At 39.8% G+C, this 24,233-nt stretch overlaps 1 protein-coding gene across 1 annotated transcript; it reads right to left on the bottom strand.

Moving 5' to 3' along the window:
- Positions 1–5,167: 5,167 nt before the first annotated feature.
- LOC145802327 (uncharacterized) lies at positions 5,168–7,449 on the bottom strand. The gene is made up of 3 exons (XM_082895022.1): positions 7,246–7,449; positions 6,576–7,158; positions 5,168–6,466 (listed from the first exon to the last, which is right to left on the bottom strand). Exons 1-3 carry the CDS (start codon positions 7,447–7,449, stop codon positions 5,391–5,393), a joined length of 1,863 nt encoding a protein of 620 aa, XP_082751148.1. The 3' UTR covers positions 5,168–5,390.
- Positions 7,450–24,233: the final 16,784 nt, after the last annotated feature.

Raw genomic sequence — 24,233 nt, forward strand, 5'->3', positions numbered from 1 at the left:
GAAATGCCATCAAAAAAGGACCGTGAGAGCCCTGAATTTTGTGTCTACCATCGTACATTGAAACATCCGACAGAGAAGTGTTGGACTCTCAGGAAAATCTTTAGAGATAAAGTCGAGGCAGACGAATTGAGGTTCAAAAAGCGAGGGACTCAAGACATCCGAGAACAACCATATCCTCAACACCGAGACAAGGGCAAGAATGTTGCTATGATAGCTTATGAAGGCCCAATGATCGAGGCTATCGCTAATCTCGATGACGATGACTGTTATCTGGACGACATCCTCGAGCCAGAGGGTGAGCAAGTTTACTATGGAAGTGCTCTCGATCCAGAGGGCAGAACATTTATGACTCATGGCAAAGATCCCTTTGATCCAGAAGGAGGAGAAGAATACTATGGAAGAGGAGGACACCATGTTTATGTGGCATCTTATTTTGAGGAGACCGAGGAGATGGTTAACTACGAGCCTCCAAGAGTGGAAACAGATCCGGATCACTATGCCAAAACCCTGCAAGACTGTGTAAAGTTCAAGCAGTTCTTTGACCAGCTTGGACTTTCCAGGGAGGCAAGAACGGAAATCACCAAGTCTATCATTAATATAGCCGAGGCACACCATGAGGAATGCATGTCGACTGAGGGGTCTATCCCGAGGAAGGCAAAAGAGCAATCTAGTGCCATTACTTTCTCCGAGGCTGATCGAAAGTATCCTTTTTCTCACAATCGCCCGCTTTATGTGACTGTTTTTATTAACGAGGTTGAGTTCAAAAGGGCCTTTCTAGATAGTGGAGCCTCTATCAACATTATGACTCGCGCTACTCTAGAAAAAGCCGGAATCTCTGAAGAACGCATTGTGAAGCAGCCGATAGTCATCACTGGCTTCGGTGGAGAAAGGAGAGTTACTATCGGATGCGTAACAGTTGATTTAGCCGTTGGAGAGATTCGCTCGGCCACCAAGTTCCATATTATCGATTCTGAGGCAAATTATCACATCATTCTAGGGAGGACCTGGATGCATAGATATGGGGCTGTACCATCAAGTTATCATCAGTGTGTTAAGGCTAAATGGGGAAAGAAGACGGTGACAATTCAGGCTACAGAAAGGCCGTTCGAGATCCATGAAGCTCATTATTCTGATGCCATCTACTTCACCGAACTGGCTGTCGAAGAAGTTCCCACCACCTCTAAGCCTCGAGGGGTCAAAATTCCTCGTTGGGAGGATATCAAAGATGACAAGGAGCCGATGGCAGAGTCAAGTAAGCGGGCGATGTCTAGACCAGAAAGTCCGCCTATTCCTCGGAAGGTGATGAAAGTTCGAGAAGGAGGCAAGATGGTGTACTATTTATGAAGGTGCGGGGAGTCGGTTTCTTCAGTCACCGACTCCGAGTCAAAAGAAGAGCCTCCTGACAATGATATAGTAATAAAACCTGAAGTGGCTCCAGAATGCATGCAAGATGGGCCGAAGCCTCAGCCTGAACAACTTATTGAAGTAGATTTGAGTGATGGACAAGATGCACCGAGGCCGGTATTCGTAAGTTCGAGCCTTAGCCCAGAGAAGCGGGAACAGTTGTTAAAGTTGATAAGCCGATACTCAGATGTGTTTGCTTGGTCATATAAGGAAATGCCCGGACTAGATCCTGACCTAGTCTCCCACTATCTTGATGTGTTCCCAAACTCCAAGCCAATTAAGCAAGCTGCTCGAAAGTATCATCCAGATCTCGAAGAAAAGATTAAGGAGGAGATTGAAAAACTTCAACAGGCTGGTTTCATCCGGCCAATACAGTACCCCACGTGGTTAGCAAACATCGTGCCAGTAAAGAAGAAGAATGGCCAAATCAGAGTATGTGTAGACTTTCGAGATTTGAACAAATCTTGCCCGAAGGATGAATTCCCTCTTCCTCACATCGACACCCTCGTGGATACTACCTCGGGACACCAGATGTTCTCATTCATGGATGGATTCAGTGGATATAATCAGATTAAGATGGCTGAAGAGGACGCAGAAAAGACTGCTTTTAGAACACCTCTCGGAAACTTCTTCTATACAGTCATGCCTTTCGGACTCAAGAATGCCGGTGCAACTTACCAAAGGGCTATGACTGCAATCTTTCATGACATGATCCATCATGAGGTGGAAGATTATGTTGATGATCTAGTGGTGAAATCCAAGAAAGAAGAAGACCATCTCCGAGACCTTGAGAAGGTATTCAAGAGGTGCCAGAAATTCAAAATGAGGATGAATCCTCTCAAATGTGCTTTCGGGGTGACGGCCGGGAAGTTCCTCGGGTTTCTTGTACATAGGCATGGTATCGAGGCAGATGAAGACAAGGTCAAATCTATCAGAGCAATGCCTCCCCCACATTCTCAGAAGGAGTTAAAGAAGTTCCTCGGGAAGGTGTCTTATATTCGGAGGTTTATCCCAGCACTGGCAGAGATCTCTGCGCCTTTCGGTTCATTGTTAAAAGGAGATGCCAAGTTCGAGTGGAACCAGGAGCACCAAAAGGCCTTCGAGAGAATCAAGGCAGCCTTGACCTCGCCTCAGACCATGATAGCCCCGCAGCCCGGGGTGCCTCTAATGTTGTATTTAACTTCAACCCCCAAGTCCATAGGGGCATTATTGGTCCAAGAGGTAGATGGAGCAGAACGCCCGGTGTATTACATCAGCCGGAAGATTCGAGGAGCAGAAGTCCGATATACTCCGGTAGAGAGACATTGTTTAGCTTTGGTATTCACTGCCCAAAAGCTCAGACATTACTTCTTAGCACACCAGATTCAGATTGTTACTAAAAGTGATCCAATCCGATACCTCCTCAGTAAGCCTGCTCTAACCGGGAAGGTGGCAAGATGGTTGTTAGCACTAGGTGAATTCGAGATCACATGTGTAGCCCCCAAGGCGATCAAAAGCCAAGCCTTAGCTGATCTCCTTGCTCAATTTCCAAGTGGTGACTATGAACCAGTGAATGAAGAATTAAGAGGAGAGGTGCATGCAGCTATGGCTTCCGAGGAAAGCTTCTGGACATTGGGCTTTGACGGAGCAGCAGCCGGAGGGAAGGGAGGAACCGGGATAGTCCTTACAAGCAAAAGTGGGGAAAAGTTATATTTGTCTTATAAACTGGATTTCCATTGTTCGAATAACGAAGCCGAGTATGAGGCTCTTATTTTAGGCTTAATAGCAGCTGAGAAGCACAGTATCAAGAAGATTCGGATCCGGGGGGACTCAAAGCTGATAGTGAAGCAAGTTTCAGGACAGTTCGTCTTAAAGGAGCCTGCCTTGGCCACATATCGAACAACAGTTCAAAGGCTTCTTGACAAATTTCAGAAGGTCGAAATAGAGCATGTGCCTCGCTCCGACAACAAGTTTTCAGATGCCCTCGCAACATTAGGGGCAAGAGTTGACATTCCAGAGGAAGAGGCAACAATTGTTATCAAAAAGAGAACAGAACCTTCAATAATACCCGAAGACAAAGGCCTTCCGGAAGACTGGAGAGGAGAAGTCCTCGAACAACTCAGAAGCAAAGTTGGAAAAATGACTATGGCCAAGCTTGCCCAATTCACAATTATTCAAGGTGAACTTTACTTCCGAGGAGGTACCGGATTCCTAGCCCGGTGTGTTGGCCAACAAGAAGCAAGCTTCCGACTACAACAGATCCATGAAAAGTCTTGCGGGGATGGGGATATCAGTCTGTATAGAAGAATCCAAAGACAAGGTTATTATTGGCCCGAGATGGAGAAGGACTCGAATCAATTACAGAAGGAATGCCCCAAGTGTCAGTCATACATCCGGGAGGATGAGAGTTGCTTTGAAATTGATACCCCTGACTGGAGGCAAGTCTACATTGACTATCTCAAAGAGGGAACACTACCTGAGAGCCCGAGGGACATTGCACACCTCAAGAGGAGAGCGAGGCGGTACTTTCTTGATCAGGACAAGCTGTATAGAAGAAGTATTGAGGGCACTCCCCTGAGGTGTCTCTCCAGGGAGGAGTCAGATCTAGTCCTCGGAAGAGCCCACGAGATTGAACATCAAGGAGGGGCTCGGCTGTTCGAGCAACTTATACACCTTGGGTATTACTGGCCGACCATGGAGTCAGATGCATCCCATCACGTGAAGAGGTGCCAGACTTGTCAGAAACACGGAAATTTGATCCATGCTCCAGCTGTAGACCTGCATAGTATCCGAACGCCATGGCCGTTCCATACCTGGGCTTTTGATCTGATAGGGCCCATCTCCACATCTTCTAAGGGTTACAAGTGGATTCTCGTAGCCACAGAATTGAGTACAAAATGGGTCGAAGCAATTCCTCTGAAGAACGCTACGGGGCCTGCAGTCGCGAACTTCATCAAGGAGAATATCATTTGCCGATTTGGAGTACCAAACACCATCCTCTCGGATAACGGCACTCCCTTCATAAACAAAGATGTGAAGAGCCTCCTAGAGACTTACCAAGTGAAGCATCACAAATCCACACCCTACTATCCAAAAGGGAACGGGCAGGCGGAAGCCACAAACAAGACACTGATAAGGATTCTGAGCAAGATGATGGATGAGTTTGGGGGGACTTGGTCCGAACAGTTGATAGTAGCCCTATGGGCGTATCGCACTTCGAAGAGAAAGCCAACTCAAGCAACTCCTTACTCCCTTGTGTATGGGTCCGAGGCAGTGTTACCTATAGAGTTGGAAACGCCATCTGCTCGAATGGCTCTCGCCTCGGGAATGGTATTGGAGCCTCGAACCACCAGATTGGAAGCATTAGAGGAAAAGCATGACAGAGCTGCAAAAGTCATGGAAAGGTATCATGAGTCCATCGCCCGAGCCTATAACCAGACTGTGGTACCAAGGAAGTTTGAAGAAGGTGATCTAGTATGGAAGATTGTAGACCCAATCATGCGAGGACAGCCTTTACCCAAGTTTTCTCCAAAATGGGAAGGGCCCTACAAGGTGGTTCAGGCAAGCTCAAGCGGGTACTACAAACTTGTAAGGGTTGAAGACGGCTTCCGAACTGGCCCGCTCAATGCAAAGTTTATCAAGCATTACTACCCATAGTTGGACTCATCTATGTTGAAATTCATTTTCACTTTCTTACTTTGTCTAAAGGTTGTATTTCCCTTGCGTTATGAAGAAGCTGGTTTTCTCTATGGTATATGTTTTATCCCATCACTTACAGTGAATCTATTATGCTTTTGTCAAGAAAGTTGAAGAACTAATGAGAATATTTCAGCTTTTATAAACATGTGCATATGATTGTTCTATCATTCGAAATAAATATTTTATCAAGTAGAATGAGAAAACAATGCGAAAATATCCAAACAACAAAAATTTTGTCATTTCATTGCATTGTCCTAGATAAAACATTTTTATCGAAAGGGGCAAGAAAGTAATGATAAAAAAAAAACTCAATCTTTCCTAAAGACACCTTCGAAGAAGCTGCCCGTCACATCTACATCTGGAGGACAAACAGTAGAGTGTGCCTCTAAAGTCTCCAAGGCCCGAGCATAACCCGACTCAAGTTCACGAAGAGTTACCTTTGTCTCATCTATAGAGGTGCGATAAGAGGCAAGCACAGACATAAGTTCCAGCCGATGACTGGCGTTCGAAGCTATATCCAGGCGCTTCCGAAGCCATGATAAGTCCACTTGGTGACGCTCCATGTCAGAGATCCCCTGATACGCCGTCTCGACTACTTTTCCATTAAGGTCACACAACCGTTGCGTGTCCAAGCTATATAAGATAGTGGCAAAAGACTCGAGAAGAGCAGTCTGAATGAGTGGACACTGGCAAGCAAATGAAGCAAAGGTCTCCGGGTAACTTGAATGCACAAGCTGTAGAACTGAAGCAAACTCAGGAGCTACCCAATAATGGAGAAATGATACTTTGCCAGAAGCTGAAGGAGGAATTGGGGCCGGAAAGCTGCTAGTCTCAGGAATCTCCCCAATGTCTATCGGGTTAGATGAACCACCCGGAGGGGTAACTCCCGGCAGAGGTCCCGAGCCTGAGAATGCCGAACGATAAGGGGAAAGACCAAAAGCATCACTATCAATGTGGAAATCACTGAGATTCAAATCCAAAATATTTGAAGGCACTGGCGATGAAGAACCTCTAGCAGTCGTCTCAAAGGCAGGTGTTCCCCCTTGAGAAGGAGAACCGTGAGGAGTTACAAAGAGAGTCGGAGTAGAGTCCGGGGCAGGTGAAGACGGGACCCCGGTAGCAGCTAACACTGGAGCAGAGTCCGAGGCAGGTGAAGGCAGGACCCCGGTAGCAGCTAACACTGGAGCAGAGTCCGAGGCAGGTGAAGGCAGGACCCCGGTAGCAGCTAACACTGGAGCAGAGTCCGAGGCAGGTGAAGGCAGGACCCCGGTAGCAGCTAACACTGGAGCAGAGTCCGAGGCAGGTGAAGGCAGGACCCCGGTAGCAGCTAACACTGGAGCAGAGTCTGAGGTAGGTGAAGGCAAGACCCCGTTAGCAGCTAACACTGAAGAAAAGATAAGAAGGCCTTATTAGAGGTAGGGAACAGGAAAGTCATTTAAGTAAAGATTTCTCACAGATATAAGTAAATGACAAACTTCAGAAAGAAAGATTACCAGAGGGAGAATCAATATGCAAAGCAGGGGCAACTGAAGGACTCCTAGCATCAACAAAGTCACTTGGTCGTGTAGAGACCACCTGATCGATCTCAATGTCTGATGAAGCCTGAACAGTAGTAGTCATCCCTGAAGAAGGAAGGAGGGCCGGAGGATGAGAATCACCATAAGTGCCAGAGCGAGTCTCAGAGATCTCTAGCACATCCATCTCCACACCATTCCCAGAGGCGCACCTCATCTCTACATCGCCTCTAGAAGCATGGCCCGCGACATCAATTTCTGTGGCATCAGTCCCTCCAGCAATCTCAACATCAGAACGGTGAGCCCCAATAAACTCGTCACCAAGGTAGTGCTCCTCCTCAGCTACGGTAGGGCGATGACGACGCGTGCGTGGAATAAGGTCACAAAAATGATCGGAGGACTCAGCCTCATCATCATCGTCATCTATAACTGCTATACGAGGGGTGCACATCTTCACAAGTCTTGCAGACAAAGGGAGGGTGTCGTCCAAGTCTGAGTCCGGCCTGGGGGAGGCAGCATGGCCAGGAGCCACGGTACCGAGAACGTCAACAACCGCAGGATCCTACACAACATGGGCAAATAAAAGTTTTCATTTTAGAAGGTATAGTCGCAAGAAGGAAAGTAGCTTCAAATCAAGAATTTCGGGTACCTCATGAAGCCTTTTGGAAAGGCGAGGAGCGGAAGGACTGGCATCAGAAGTCCTCTTGTGAGCCATCTTCTTAAGGCGGGTCGTCCGAGGACCAGAGGCCTTATTCAAAGGGACTGGCTCTGGAGAAGTAATTGCCAAGCTAGAAGCAGATGCCCGAGCAGAAGGGTCAGTTAGAGCAGATGAAGTGAAGAAAACCTCGTACATGTGGTCAGATTTTCGGCTCTCGGGTAGCCGAAGAGAAGAATCCTTCTTATAAATCGGCGGAGGCAAACATACGGTCGGTCTGCTCTGGACAAATGCAATAAACGCATCGATATTCTTCTGCCAATACCGCCTGAAAGAGGGGGTGAAACCCCCTACTCGGCTCAAGCCTGGCATCGTCAAAGAGCCGGATATGGGAAGCACGGTGTGTACAAGCCGGCGACTGAAGCGCCCGTAGCTCTCTGAAAATGATAATAAATGAGGTGCTGGCCCCGGGGCACATTGATCAAACCCGAATTGACATGCTACACGGTCAGGCCTATAAACGGCACTATCAACGCCTTCCTCATGCCACACCGGTAATGAACTCGGACGGATCATAATCAGCATATCAACAAAGGGTGCAGGGATGTTCTTCGGCAAAGGAAAGGACACCGAGCGGGAGGAACCATGATAGATAAGCGGTGTGGCCACACCTACAGGTGGGCATACATACGGCCGTGCCACAAAGCGTCGGGGATCATCCACCAGAGTATTCAAGGATAAGGTGGAAATGGTACGTGACCAACGTGTAATCAACGGCTGGCAAGACTTCGCTTTCTCAAATGTCCGAGACCCATCAGTATCGAGCACGGGGATGCCATCTTTATCCACTATCTCCCAAAGAACCTCCGCCTCGAATACAGTCGGAGCAGGGGCAAATTTTGGGAACCTCTCAAAGAAGAAACAAAGTAGGAACTGGCTGTGAATGAAGGAGACAGGCTCATATCGACCCACGGAGCGAACCATATCTCGATGTAGTAGATCCAGCCGATAATAGAGATTCCCAAGAAATAGGGGAGCCAAAGGGATCCGATCTCCTCTAAAGAGCCTGACTGCCAAGGGAAAGACGAAAGGATTGAGGGAATCCGGAGGTGTGCTCGGAAGAATGAAGAATGAAAGGAAGCAAGCCAGAAATCCCAAGAAATAGAGCCTGGAGCCATACATCGGACCGGCTTCATACTCCCGAGAGTCAGGATCAGCATCTCTGGCCAAGGGCTGAAGATCCTTGAAGAAGTGACGGATCCATGCAGTATAGGAGGCACGGTCCGTCCTTACTCGACTAGTCCTCCTCGCTGAACCATCAAAAACAGAACTCCACCGACCACAAGTTTGAAGATTTAGCTTCAGAGATTGGATCAAAGAATCATCTTCGGGGGGTGTCTGCTCAGGGTCGAAGGCATCAGGGCCGGTCACTTCCAGACGCAGCAACATGAACACATCCTCAAGGGTGGGCCCCATCTCGTGCTGGCCAAGTATAAAGGTGTGTGTCTCGGTGCTCCACCGAAGAGCCATGGCTTCAAGGCTAGCATTGTTGCGACGGATAGATAGAGATCTAGATATTTTCACCGGGATCAATAGCCGGGCCTCCTGAAGTCGTTGACAGAGGCTCTTGTCCGAGAGGACATCATCGACCCACTCTTGCCAACCGAAAGGAGGGTTTGAGAAGGCCTTGAACTGAGGATAACAGTATGGAAAGTCCCCCTGCTCAATCCGAAAGCGTAGCACCGAGGAAGGAGAAATGAGGGCCTCATGTCCAGAGTCAGTGTCCTCAGTGAGACATAATGGAGCCGCCTTCGGAGATAGAAGAGAAGTGGTGGAGGTAGCCGCCCGCCAGAAGGGGTCCTTCCGACCAAAATAAGGAGATTTCCTCCACTCAGATGCCGGAGGTACATCCCTCTCTTTCATGAGAGCCGGTTCCGATGACCCCGGGACAGCGGGTTTCTTTCGAGAAGACATATGGCTGAAATAACAGGTATAAATAGTAAGGAGTTGACCGTATTAAAATTCAGAATATTGGAATTAAAGCAACACATTCGAATGAAATTTCGGCATCAACTATTCGTTTCTCTGAGAGTCCATGAATTCAACAAATTCTACGAGGAATTTTTTACACCAAGAGTCCAGGTTCAACCCCGGAAGTCATCAACAATTCTTTTTTTTCGGGTGTTCCTCAAGCTCAACAAATTTTAATACCAATGGGTGCATCATCAACATATAGATTTTCGTCTTCTATCATCAATAAGAGGTGCAATGTCATAGGTCGCTTCATGATGAAGTTCAATTGGGTCAATTTCTTAAAGTCACTATGTTCTATATTAAAGGTCCAATTTATATGGGGCTCAAAATTTGGACAGAGTGAAGTTCAATAGTAAATTTCAGGCCCGAGATCCGAAGTATATTACATTGCTTATCAGTAGCAAGATTCAATGGATCATTATGCAAATTACAAGAATGTCCTTTCCAAAGTCCATATTCATAAGTCCAGGGTTTTCTCTCTCCATGTCAAAAATGGAGCTCAAATACTAGTCAACAAGTTATATTCGGCCTTTCCTCGGTGATAAAGTTCAACAAATTATGTTCAAGACAAGCACCTCAATAAGGTTTCAAGTGCTAGTGCATGTTTCCATATGGCCAAAATCACGGTGTTTGAGCTAAAAAAAAAATATCATTGGGATTGCCGCAAAAATTGAGTCCATATTCAGATTCAGTTTTTTATTTATTTATTTTATTTTTATTTTCATCAGATTGCTTGAGCCCTCTACATTGCCACAAAAATATATTTATATATATTTAAATATACTTATATTCGGAAGAGGGGGTTGAATGTCATACTTACAAATTTGGGCAGTTAGAGAGGTGAAGTCCGAAGCCGATACTGGAAATTTAAGCTGAAATCAGAGAGGCTTTACAGACTGTAATCAACAAGACTGGGCTAGGCTTGGGCAAGACCACACACGTTGCGTTGAGAGGGCGAACGTGCGTGGTCAACGTCGGATAAGCTGAAGCCGGAAGCAGCGATGTGGAGCTAGGTCGGGCAAGACCACACACGTTGCGTTGAGAGGGCGAACGTGCGTGGTCGACGTCGGATAAGCTGAAGCCGGAAGCAGCGATTGATTGTGCACAAGCCAAGGCTAATGTGGGTAATCCGAGGTCTAAACAAAAAAATATATATATGATAATCAATATATATATATATATATATTTGTCCAAAGTTTGTCAAGCAACAAAGTAAATAAAAAAATAAAAATAAAAATAAAAAAAAATAAAAATAAAAAAAAATAAAAAAAAAAAATCAGTCATATTGTGCATTCCTTCAGGTAACTCCTGCAGATGAGAACACCTTGATAGCCTCAAAGTCTGCAGGTGTTTTAGGTTGGTTAAGGTATTGGGCAATCTTTTAATGGATGTCTGGGAGGGGTCAAGGTATCTTAGATGCTGTGAAATAGCAATATGACTTGACAATTTCTGAATACCACTGAAAGACAAATCTAGAACCCGGAGACTTTTCAGTCTAAAGACTGAAGGATCAACGGTCCCCTGGAAGCCACCTGATAATAAAAGCAGTGTCCGCGGGTGTTTCGGAAGATCTAGTGATCTTGAAATAGTTGATGATTTAGAATGAAAAGCCAAAGATACCTGACAGAATTTTCTGGATTGACTGCATCCAACCCCAGCCTTCACTACATGGTCAAACTTCGCAACAAATCTCGCTAAATCATGCAACAGTGGAGTTGAGACAATAAGTGATACACAAGCAGTGATGGACTTCAGCGGCTATAAGCATCAAATCGGAAGATGATTACCTTGGTCTTTGTTGGAGGAGTTCCTGACTTATCTGTAGTAGTGCTTCCAAAGCCGAACCTTGGTTTCTTCTCGGCAGGCTTTAATATTTGAAATGAACACATCAAAGTTTCATCCACACTCAACATCGCACCAGCATTATCAAACTCTCCACAGTAATTAGGAGCCGAAAATATAGTTACAAGTTGTCTATCAGCAAAGAACTCATATCCGTCTTCAACAACCTATATAACAAAGCAAAATGACTATGAGACACTCTGCAAGTATGAATGCTGTAAAAAAAAAATTCTAAACTTAATCCAGCTCAAACCTGGTGGGCACGACAAACAAGGCCAAGATCCGGCGTGCCCGAATCTCTGAGCTCGCTAGGCTGAAGTGAAGCACCGATGGTGGAGCTGCAAGGGAGAGAAGCCAACGGACAGCAGCGCCGGGCAGTCGAGGTCGGCAGTAGCGGTGGCGTCGGTGCTGGTCAGTCGAGGCCTGCAATGGCAGTGACGTCGCAGAGGAGTCGGCGTCGGTATGTCGGTGGCGTCGGAGTGTCTTCAGTGACGATGGCAGAGACGGAGACTGGAGATGCAATGGAGGTCAGTGAGCAGATTGTTCTTGAAGAAAAAGCTGGGTTGGTCTTGTTCAAAGAAGAAGAAAAGCTGGGTTAAAGAAAGAAAGAAAGAGAAAGGCTGAAATGGGTGTGGCGGCTGTGCAAAGTTTGTAAGGATTAGGGTTTTGGCACTTTCCTTAAATAAAAAAAAGAGCATTATCCGTGTGTGCCAAACAACAAAGGCACGTGTGAGCCAAAAAAAAAAAAAAAAAAAAAAAAAAAAAAAAAAAAAAAAAAAAAAAAAATTAAATTTTTGCTTGTCAATTTTTTCTGTAAATTGAAGTGCGCCATCAACTTTATCCATAGGCTCTGTCGTGACAAAATATTTTTTTTTTTTTTTTTTTGGGAACGTGATGCGAAACAGGGCCGGAGAAATGACAGTATGCATGTCTGAGAAATTTAAAATTTCTCATACACGCAAGGGGCAAATGTAAGAGGGGCTAATTTGAGCCCACTAAATTATTTAGGCCCAATAGCCCAAGATTAGTGGGCCCGAATTTATTGCAAGTCCAAGAATCGGTGGGCCCAGATTTATCGCCATCAAACGGGCTGAATCGCTCTAAGCCTCGAAGGGGTTCGGATCCACGAACTTAGAGACTTAGAGACTTACTCGGGCCCGGACTCGAAAGGGTGTTGAACAAGCCTAGAGATCCGAGGCACTCGGACTCAAAAGGATTCGGACCTACGAATCTAGAGATCCGAAGCACTTGGCTTCGAACGGATTCAGATGCAATCTAGAAGCCGCTCCGTTAATGAGTCCCAGAACACTTGCGGGCTCGGAGCTTTCCGGGATCTACGCACCAGAACCATGGGCGTAATGGAGTTCGAACAAAGGACCCGATCCCGAGGACGGTGAGTGGAGATAAATTCACTCTTCGGTTAAACTAGCCTATACCCGGGTCGATGTGGCACGACCCCGGGGGGTCCATGAGACTCGGCAATATTTTTGCGGCAGGACGTCCTCTGGGACTACCCCTGACCCTTTGGGATGATTGGGGATCATTGGTTAGGTGTGGCTAAGAAGAAGGGTTCGCCGAGGGAGTGATCTCCTCTTCGGGGTTTTCTCATCCTCGGAGAAGTCACCTCCTCGGAGAAGTCACCTCCTCGGAGAAGTCACCCCCTCGGACAAGGTGGTTAGAGAGAATATCCCCCATGTGCCTTGCACATGGGCTCCATCCTACATCATGAGGTGCCTATAAATAGCACCCACCCATAGCTTTACAAGGGATGGATTTTGGAGATTTTTAACTCTTGGGAAAGAACTAATTTCCCTTCTCCATTATCAACCTTGAGAGTGAAAGTGGGAGATCAATGGGAGAGCATTGCCATTATTCTATTCTCTAGCCATTTTGCCTTCTTCTTCACCCAATCTCTTATCTCCATCATCTCCTTTGTTGTTGTGTTCCTAAGTTGAGATTATTGAAGAATCTAAGCCTTTTATCACATTCCAGAGAATTCGAATTTCTCAACTCCTTTCTTGAACCCTCTCCTACAGTTGGTATTTCACCCAATAATAATTTGATAATACAATAATTGCCAAATGGACTTATTGGATATTGAGCAGGACGCCGCATAAACCCGGCCAATGTTTTGATTATTCGAAAGAGATAACACAGATAACATAGAATAATGTATGATAGTGATATGTAGGTAAGATTCGTCTAGATTTTCCAACACAAGTAGAGAGAAACCATCTCTATATAAATCCAGTGATAGCTTCAACTTTGTAAGGCAAGTGAGAAAGAAATCTACAAAACATTTGTTATAGTTAGATTGATCAGAGAAGTTTCCAATTGTCCTCAAAGGCTTCCAATATTCCATTCAATGTGGAATGTTGGAGCCTTTGAGATCAATTGAAGACTTACTCTTCTTTTAGTTGTTGATGTTCATTCAACTTTCGTGATACAATTGTTGCTAGATGCGTGGTCCAATCTCCGTTGTGTTTTGCTCGTTGGTTTCTCACTAACTTGGAGGTTGGAGCTTGTTTTAGCTCCAAGCTTCACTTTATTGATGTAATTTTCCTTTTCCATCAATAAAGTTTTCTTTTGCCGATCAAAAAAAAAAAAAAAAAAAAATTCTCCATTTGAAACAGGTGGTCCAATTTTTATCTGAAAATATTGTGTGTTATTGATCAGTCCAATAGTTAGCTCCAATTCAAGAAGTGTCTCCTCAATAGAGGTGTTTTGTGTCGTCTCATAAATAATTAGATTCATTGGAGAAGTTTTCAACTGTCCTCGAAGGCTTCCAATATTCCATCCAATGTGGATTGTTGGACCTTTGAGAGTGATTGAAGACTTTACTCCTTAAATTATTGACATTCATTTAGTTTTCAGGGTGTACTTATTGTTAAACATGTGGTCCAATCCCAATCTAAAATATTGTCTGCTATTGAGCGGCCTAATAGTGTTGTTTAGTGTAGTCTATTTGAGTTATTCAGAGCATTTTTGTTTTTAATTTTGAAAATTTGTACCAAATTATTTGGTGCAACTTCTGCATACAGTTTATCAAGAAGGAATAGCTTTAATAAGGTGAAAAAAAAAAACTCATTATCGAAAAGCTGGTAAAAGGGTACTTTTGATTTTTGCTTTATGATTATCAGCTTCTAGTTTACAATAAGTTACACTAAATAGGTCCAATAACAAACAGTTTAGGGACCCAGATTTTGGCCAAGAATGGGTTGTGTGGTGGAAATTGAAATTGTGTATTGTGGGATTGATGAGTAGAATGAATCTAAACCACACGTTGATATTTCCGGATAAATTTTGAGTATATTTTTCTGAATTTGTAATATCCCTCATTAACTAGTTTAACGAGTTTGTCTCTTTGGCCTCCAATTCAAAGGTTTCTCCGCAAGTCTTGTATGGTCTTATAAATAATTGGATTAATCGGAAAAGTCTTCAACTGTTCTCAAAGGCTTCCAATATTCTATTCAATAGGCTATTGGGCCTTTGATGGCAATTGAACACTTACTCCTCTTTTAGTTTATCGTAAGTTGTACTAAGGAGATGTTTGGGAACCAAACATTTTAGTCAAAAATTAACTATAAGTATCAAATTATTCTTTATATTTTTTCATAAGTCTTTGTAAAAAAAAATACTAAAAAAGTCTAAATAAGCCCTAAATAGGCCCAATAGATAGCTTAACGAGTTTGTCCCTCTAAGCTCTAATGCAAAATGTAGAGACCCTAATTTTTGTAATTACTGTTAAATCCCTAACCTTGATTTTATTTCAATAAAGCCCTTGAATTTTTGCTTAATTACGTTTTAAACCTTAGAATCGGGAAGCATCATGGATTAATTCGAGAAAACCCTAATCGATCCCGTAGATTAATAATCACCTTTAAAACCCTATTATTAATTATTAGACCCTATAATTATAGATTAATCACTTTAAAATCTTAATTCCCAACAATGCCGTTTTTGCTCGGTTTCTCGCCTTTGTTTGTGCTTTAATTTAACGGGATCCAAATTTATTATTTTAACTATTTTCTAATGTTAAGTATATTGTATACTCAATATTAAGGTTTCATAAATTTAGACTTAATCCCTATGTACTTCTATTTTATTTCATGTCAACCCTTAATTGTAATATCTTATTAATTAATGTACTTATGCCTATTATATTATGTTTATAAATACAAATATCTCATATATATATATATATACTTTTTTTTTTCTTGGAGCCCAAGTAGCTAGTCATGTGAGGGTTGAAATGGCCTTGATGACATTGATGGACAACTTTGACAAATTACACCTATGGAACTTGGCCCCTAAGAAACCTTCCAATCCTTTCTCTATATATGCACACTTCTCCCCTTCATTTATACATTTTTCAGCCATGCATTAGAGGAGTGAGAGAGAGTGATCTTGGAAAAAAAAAGAGAGAGGGAGAGAGAGAGAGAGAGAGAGAGAGAAGAGAAGAAGAAAAAGAAAAACGTGTTGAGTCTTGTACAGCAAAGGTAAACCTACATCACTTCTTCTCTCAAGTTCTTTTACCACTTGTTTTTCCCCTCCTAATACATGCTCTTTGTATATATATGTCGTAGTCGAGGCCTACACTCATGTATAAATGTGTATTAATCAAGAAATGGTATGCTTCTCTTTCTTTCTTAAATTTCCAGCAGCAAATCTTTTCCCTCTCTTGAATTTATTTTCCTATCAAAACTCCATAAACTCGAAATCTGTTTCTCTAGTGTAATATTTGGTATGTCTAGAGTATGTGATAATTTTGATAGGACCTAAGGACGTATTCTTATAACCTAAACAATTTTTCTAAGTTTGTTACTCACAGAACCAGAAAAACAGTCAACTTTATCTATTTTTAGAAAATTTCAGAAAAATAATCTTGAGCCCAATTTTATGTCAAAATATTAATCTTGGTGTTATATTTCAACTAAAATTTGTTTGAACTCAAGGGAGTAAATGGTTTGAGAGAAAAACTGATTTGCGTAACGGTTAATAAATCTGGATAGATCTTGGTAATTCTAAATTATCTTAAAATCTAAAATACCTATCCTATTTTCGTAAATTGAGTTTGAAACTAGACTTATTTATCTACAAACTCATACGAGGCCAAGTACTTAGGGCCAATAAAAGTATTTTTTTCATAATTATTTTCAAATGGCTCAAATATGGAAATCTAGAAATTTTGTGTTAATATGCTCTTATTTGGTTTGCAACTTTTATATTCTATGTTTCTTGAATGTCTTAGTCTTGATATGTATTCTATGATAAATTGTGAATTTTCTTTACCATGAATAAATTACTTGTTGTTTAGTTTCGATTCGTAGTTATATTGACCATGCTTTGCTATAAGTGAGAACATAATACACTTAATAAAGGGGAAATGAAATGGGATGGTAATGGGTTGCGATCATTATATTAAATTTTATGAGATAATGAATGATGGATTCAAGAGTATGATATAGTGGAATGTATTCCATTTTTTGTGAAATCTTGCGCAAGTGTGCTTTCAAACCCTAACGTGGCATGAGAGGTATTTTGGTTACTTAACGGAAATGGAAGGCATAAGGGTGGCAGTGAGGATCTCACACTGGAAGAATATCCGTAGAAGCCCGTTCCCTTGGGGCAGATCGTGATGTCACCACTCAGGCATGTAACCTAGGTGCGTGGGCATCATTGGTAATTGTGCGATAAGCGACGCATTGGTATTGTATTAACCTAGGGGGAATCAGAATTGCCTGTGGCCAGTGTTAGTGGTTGGGTAGGAATGACATTCCGCGGGGAGTTGCCTAGAACTAACTAAAATTGTCTATTATTCATGAGAACTGAAATTTAATTATAAGCTCTACTTAATTATTGCTTTCATTGTATGTTTTGATCGTGCCGTTATGTTACTTGCGTATTTGGAATGGGAAAACGGTTGGGTGTGTGTGTTTACTGGGCATTCCAAGCTCATGGCATTTTATGCCAGGTGAAGGCGTGTTTTATACTGAGAACAGAATCCCTAAAAGCTTTGTAGAACCATAGCTACCTTAGAGATTGGATTGTATATTTCCTGTATTTGGGATAATCTTTTTGTATCAAGGAACTGATTTGTATTTAAAGATTTGAAGAACTTTATCTGTAACTATTAACAATATTTTCTTTAGTATAATTATTTGTATTTTGTGCTTAAAAATGATGTGTATCTGCTAGTTAAACCCCGATATATTGTTGTATTATATTATCAAAATTTGGGACGTCACACAAAAAGTGTCTCCTTAATAGAGGTGGCTTTTGTTGTCTTATAAATAGTTAGATTGATCGAGGAAAGTTTTCACTATTCTCAAAGGCTTCAATATTCTATCCAATGTAGGATCTTGGGCCTTTGATGGCAATTGAACACTTACTCCTCTTTGAATTATTGAAATTCATTTAGTTTTTGCTTTGGACTACCGCATAACGTCTAGTTGGGTAAAAATCTTTAGTGTGGTTCAAAATTAATCAATGTAGCGTGCTTAGATTAACAGTTCGTAAATTATGGATTTTATAAGATAATTGTAAGAAAGTTTTGTTTTCATACATTTTGTTCAAAAAAATATTAAATAAATAAAAAAATGAAAGAAAACACCAAAATAGATATGATGTAATCATATGAATATAATTATCTAATCAACTTAATTTTTTGTATGATTGATCTACTCAAATGTTGTTAAAAAGAGTTTTTAGATTGGTAGTCTGCAAATTATGGATTTTACGGGACAATCGTAATAAAGTTTTGTTTTTATACATTTTGTTATTTTTTTTTTTAAATAAATGAAAAAGTGAAAGAAAACACTGAAATAAATATTATGAAATCATATGATTACATTTATCTGTTCAATTTAATTTTTTGTATAATTATTATTATTTTTGGTATGATTAATCTACTCAAATGTTGTTAAAAATGAATGATTTTTTTTTTTTTTTTGAACAATGTTAAAAATGAATGATCAAATCATCTAAATAAGTCTACAAATGCCTAACAACACGCTCCAATTGGAATAACCAACCAAAGAAAACCTGCTCCATTGATTAAACTACTCAAAATAAATTATTTTTATTATATTACCTAAATAACCTTTATAAGTATCATTTTTTCTATATCTAAAAGGGTAATTTTTGGTATTACGATTTTTTTTTGTAATTTGTTAGTTTCTTTTCTCTCTCAATCTCTATAATTTTTTAGATTTAAAAAGTGCTTATAAGAGAAATAAGTTTCTCTCTCTCTCTCTATATATATATATATATTTTCATTTCTCTCCTCTTTACTAATCAAAAAGAGAACCATGTTTGGTTTTGAGTTTTCAAAAATAGTTTTCTGAGTTTTCAATTCATATTTTTGTATTTTTAATGATTTATTAAAATATTTTAATCAATTGTTTTAAATTTTTAGATCACTTAATAATATACTAAAAAAGTAAAAAAATTATACAAAATACTTTAAAAAAATCATTGCATATAACAATATACAAAAATGTATTGAATTTTCATATTATTTTATATTTTTTTGCATTTGGTGAATTTTTAAATTTTTTTTTCACAAATATTATAGTTTTTAAGCATATTTAGTTTAAGTGTAACTAAAAAATAAAAAAAGTGCATAAAATATTAAAAATAATTCACTAAAAATAAAAAAATAAAAAAATACAAAAAATTAAAAAAACTCAATTTTATGAAAAGTGGATTCAGTTACTCCCGCCTCCCATTGTTCCTTATAATCCGCTTGGTTTGAAAGAATTCATGAAAAAAGAGAAGAAATGAAAAGAAAGAGATCTATCATCATTTGTTTCCATCATTAAAGAAATAAAATATTTTAAGAAATTGCTTAAAACTCTTGTTTTGTTTCTAAGTTATGAGATTTTTTGAGATTTTGTTTGGTTACAGTTCTCAGAAATTATTTTTAGATGGATTTTCGTTTATCTTTACTAGATTTTTTTTAATAATATATTTTAGTTATTTTTTTCACTTGTTAAATAAATTAAGATTAGATATATCTAAAAAGTATAAAGATTTAACAAAATATGAAAAAAAAAATTCACTAAAAACAAATAAAAACCCGAACAAAAATGCACACAGATTTTTGTTCGAATTTTTGTTTATTTTTAGTGAATTTTTTAATTTTTTTTGTCAATTTATTTTATTTTTTAAATGCATCTTAATTAGGTGCATTTAAAAAGTACAACAAATTGATTAAAATATTACAAAATCACTAAAAATAAATGAAAACATATTTAAAAATAATTTTTGAAAAACAAAACCATATAGACACCAAAATTTGTTCTTTATAGAAGTTTATAACATCAAAATTGCTCCTCTAAATATAAAATAAAATAAAAAAGGACATTTATTCATAAATCTCTTTTCACATATTTATATTCTACTTAATCCAAATTATTTTCTTATGTTCCAATAAGTCTTATGGGTGACGTAATTACCAAAATACTCATAATAATAATATGGTGGAGTGTGCATTAATGTTCACATTAATAGTGTAAATATTTCATGATGTGAATATTCATTTTGTCAATTTGAACATTCACATTATCAATGTGAACATTCACACTATCAAATTTATCTAATGTGAATGTTCACATCATCAAGTTGCTAAGGGTTTAAAAAATATTTGTGAGGGTAAAATTGTCTATAAAATACTTTAAAATTAGGAACATATAATATGTTAACAAATAAATTAGGGTTTTTCTGAGATTACAAGTGTGACATCCCAAATCTACTCTAAGGTTGAAGTTTAAGAAGCGTCACTAATGAGTCTTTTGGTTAACAATCAAATAAGATTTCAGGAAAGATAAGAAGTCAATAGAACCTCTCTTCTAAGTCTAACCTCCTTAGATAGCAAAGTCAATAGAGACTCCCTTTTAAGTCCAACCTCCTTAGATAGTAAAGTTACATTTTTGACAGATCTTAATAAGTATTAACGCAAGGTCTACACAAGTTGACAGCAAAATAAGGAATAGATTATAAAAGATATTTAGATATATAAGCAGAACAATAGTTACAAGATAATATCTCAATTACGACAAGAATTTTAACACTTACAATCCCAAAACATGATTACTAATTCCTAATTCTTTGAGGATATCCATACGTCTTCAAATGTTTCTGCTTTACTGTCGTCTGCGTAAATTTTGTCAATACTTGGTATGAAACGCCATGGGCTTACCCTGCCCATTTTTTCCAATTCAATACACAATTACAATTATAACAAGTAATGAAGCATGATATGCAAGTCAATAAAAAAGGATTGCCATGTTAGACATTAGTAATTCATAAATCCCCCAAAGAGATATCATCCTCCCAACAACAATAATTGGATTCTGATTATTCGGTATGCTCTCTCTTTTGCTTCTTTGCAAACCTTAGGCCGGATGCCTACAACGATTACATACTGTGTAGTGCCAACTGAAGAACTCAAAAGAGACGGTAAAAATAAGGGCCTTACCCATAATGTAATGACTCGGATTTTAATACGTATCGGATTGGTGTAAATTGGTGCCTGTCACCTTAAAACTTGTTTGGTTGTCGGACTCTTGGTATTGATGGGTTGGCAAAGTGAACCTTAAATATTATAATTGAGAACCCTTGGATGATGTTTGGAATCTTGATTGAAGCCTTAACAAGGTATTTAGGAAATATTAAATCAAAAGCCTCAAATTTGAGTTTTTGTTTTGACCAACTTTCACTCTTTTGCCCTTTTCTCTTTCCACTCTTTGAATTTGGATGTGAGACTACAACCATTAGAAAACTTGTTTTTGGGGCTTCGATTTGGACACAAGAACGACCTAAAACAGAGTCCGAATGAGACAGTTATGCTTGTTTGAATTTTGAGTTTCTGTGCGGGAAGCAGAGATTCTAGGAGCTTCTTTTCTACGCTTGAGCCAAGTTTTCTTTGCTCGAGCGACTTGGTCAATAACAGGCATTATAAAATGACTTTTTGGCCCCAAAAATTTATTCTTTCTTCTTCTCTTCCCTTCCTATCCTTCATACCCGAAACCCTAACACTCCAAACTCTTGATTCCTCTTATTTTTACCAAAGATTCACCCCAAATCTTTCAAGAAGGTTGGAGAGCAAGCATAAATCAAGACTTCTATCGATAGTTTTGCAATTTCATTGGAGTTTTAAGTTGGGTCTTCATCTTTAGCTTTCAATCTTGAGGTAGGGAATTCTCTTAGCCTTAAATATTTATGATTCAAAGTGATTTTGGTGACATTTTGGGATTTTGAGTTGATTATGGGTTAGAAAACATTAATGGTGTACGGGGAGGAAATAATTCTCCTCGTATAATCCTGTTGACCAAGTCCACGCTCCTCCGTACGACGTCGCTTTATTACCTGAAAACGCAAACGTGAGCTAGCCGGCGGGTGTGTGCCGGAAACCTCTCCGATGCCTAAGTCAGTAAGCTTGACAAATAGACAAAGTTTTATGCTCTCAAAAAGAATTATGTTCAATTACCTCCTCCAAGGTGATGCTTGTGGGCTTTTATAAGTTTCCCGTGGCACAATCCTAGTAGGACTTGTACTTCTCCATGCAGAGTCCTCCTAGGATTCATTCTCCTAAGGATAATGCTTATCCTTTTACACCCTCCCCCACTGCTTAAACCAAGTGGGATGGTTTTCTCCATGGCCGAATTACTATTTGACCGAAGTAACATTAGCTATGCCAAGCCACAAAGTGGGCCGTACTAACAGTAGTTTGGTTTTTCTTCATGCTACACCATATCTCGGTTCTCTCATACACGAACCGTGGTATGCTTGGACCGATCTACTGAGTAGCTACATTCCGACCGACCTACCCTGAATTCATCATGACCGGACTACCTTTCCTGGGACCGTACTAACTCAAGTTGTCCAAACCGAAGCAGCTTTACGATTCCATAGCCGAAGTAACTTCATCTCTTTTGACCGTAGTAAGTCAACATCTCGGAATAAATCTATCGTTCTTGAACCGGAGTAACTTTAACAGCTTGAGCCGGAGTATCTTTTATCTCTCCTGGGCCGGAATAACCTTGCGGCCTTTTCACCAAGTCCTTGGTGCTTTGGGCCACGAAGCCCGCCACATAGCTCGGCCCAATTTTTACCAAAAATTACCCTCTCAAATGGCTAGTTGTTTAAGTACAAATGGGGTTTTCAATCAAATTTTTAAAGGGTGTTGAATGTTTTGGCATATTGATAAATAATAATTGATGATTTGAGGATTTAACTACGAAAAGAGGAAAACCCCAATTTTCTTTATAACCCTAGGTTTGAAATGTTGAGTATAAAGGGGATTTTGGAACTAATTGATAGTTTTATGCTAAAATTGACATTAATATGCTTTTGGAATACATGGAGATTATGAAATGGGTAAATCTTAATAATTTGATGAAACTAGTGTGGGGATAGAAGTTGTGGATTAAATTATTTTGGAACCTTAGCTTGGGAGTTTATAATGGAAATGAGATAACTTACCTAAGTAAAGTTTTAAAGTGGAATTGGAGTCTGAGTTGATATTCAGATGATGCTGGAACAATGGATAATTTGGGATTGATGTTGCTATATTAGATGACTATGGAAATTGTTGAGATTGCCTTGCTTATGTTTCATGTTAATTATTCTTGTAGTAATGATTTGAACCTTAGGGAATCTATGATATTGGCAAACCAATTGCATTGCATTGCATTGTATCTTCATGGTTTTGGGATCAAGTGTGTAGAGTTAATTAAAAATGGGTTATTTTGAATTGTGTTGTGTGTGTTGAGGAGCCCAATTGCCCTTCCGTGCTTGTAGGCTGAAAAATGTGGCGATGTTATCGGTATGTTGGTAAAGATGCCTAATTGCCCTTCTGTGCTTGTAGACCGGTAAATGTGGGGGAAAAGTTACAATGATTGATAGGTGTCCAATTGCCCTTCTGTGCTTGGTGGCCATAAAGTGTGGAGATGTTTTAAGAATGAAATGGGTGTCTAATTGCCCCTCCGTAAATGGTGGCCAGTAAATGTAGAGGTTTTCTAAAAGTAAGAGGTGGCGACTTGCCATACTGTGCTTGGTGGCCAGTAAATGTAGGGAGTGTTTGTGACATGTAACGTGGAGTTAGTTACAAAATGAAGGTTCATGGTTACATCAATTGTTAACAAATTGGGTCAAACTTGGAATATGAATTTAGCATTTTACAAATTGGTTTTCTAATAAAGTTAAGTTGCATGCATGGCATGCCATTGCATGAACATAATCATTTTGAGCATACTTATTTGTTGTTAAGTTTATTTCCTACTGAGCGTTAAAGCTCACTCCCTTTTTATGGGCTAGATATCCTAAAAATCCAGGTGTTGAAGGTGTACCATGATAGTGTCAAAAAGCAAATGGAATTTAATGTGGAGCGCCAAAGCTTCTTTGATGTTGTTCGCCTACAGCCATTGAGCTTGTTTGTCGAGTTAGGAATTTTATTTGTTGAATCAAGGCTTTTAGTCTTGAAAGGTGTAAGCCATTGTGGCAATTTAGATGGATATTTTTATATTACCGTGTATTGTAATTTTATTACTTTGAGCTTGACAAGAAATTCAAGAAAATGTGATAGATTCCGGTTATTGAATTGTATACCTTTGCTTATTGTTCATATATTGGGTTGGTAGCATATCATGGTATAAATATCAGGGCGTTACACATAACCTCCTTCAACCTTATCTGTCATAAATACCTGGGGTTTGAATGCAACCGGTCCATTCAAGGGTTCCAAACAACCACTTGCACGAGACTTAATCTTCAATTAAGAAACATATCCCATCAGTCAATAACACATTATCATCTCATCATTATTCAAGTGATTGAAAATCTAATACCACCCTATTTAGTTTCCCTTGAGTTAGATACTTTAAGTTAGGGTTAGAACAAGCTATTGAGACAATAATTTCTATGCAAGTATGAGCATCATCAAAGTATCATGATAAAAAAATATAGGCACAACAACGTAAATATCATACTAATGCCCAAACAAGAAATAAAAAACACATTCATGAAATTAAAAGTATGAAATCATCAACAAATATAAATTTTCAGATTAGACACACTTTAAAGATCACAATCTAAAAGACATT

The sequence above is a fragment of the Camellia sinensis genome, chromosome 11, assembly GCF_055761805.1.
Source record: "Camellia sinensis isolate YWXY chromosome 11, ASM5576180v1, whole genome shotgun sequence".
Taxonomy (NCBI): Eukaryota; Viridiplantae; Streptophyta; class Magnoliopsida; order Ericales; family Theaceae; genus Camellia; species Camellia sinensis.

Excerpts from the sequence above, each read along its gene's own strand:
- LOC145802327 (XM_082895022.1), bottom strand. The coding sequence starts at position 7,449 with ATGTACGAGGTTTTCTTCACTTCATCTGCTCTAACTGACCCTTCTGCT. Across the intron at positions 7,159-7,245 it reads TTTCCAAAAGGCTTCATGAG|GATCCTGCGGTTGTTGACGT; the intron begins GTACCCGAAATT and ends CATGTTGTGTAG. Across the intron at positions 6,467-6,575 it reads GCATATTGATTCTCCCTCTG|TGTTAGCTGCTAACGGGGTC; the intron begins GTAATCTTTCTT and ends TCTTTTCTTCAG.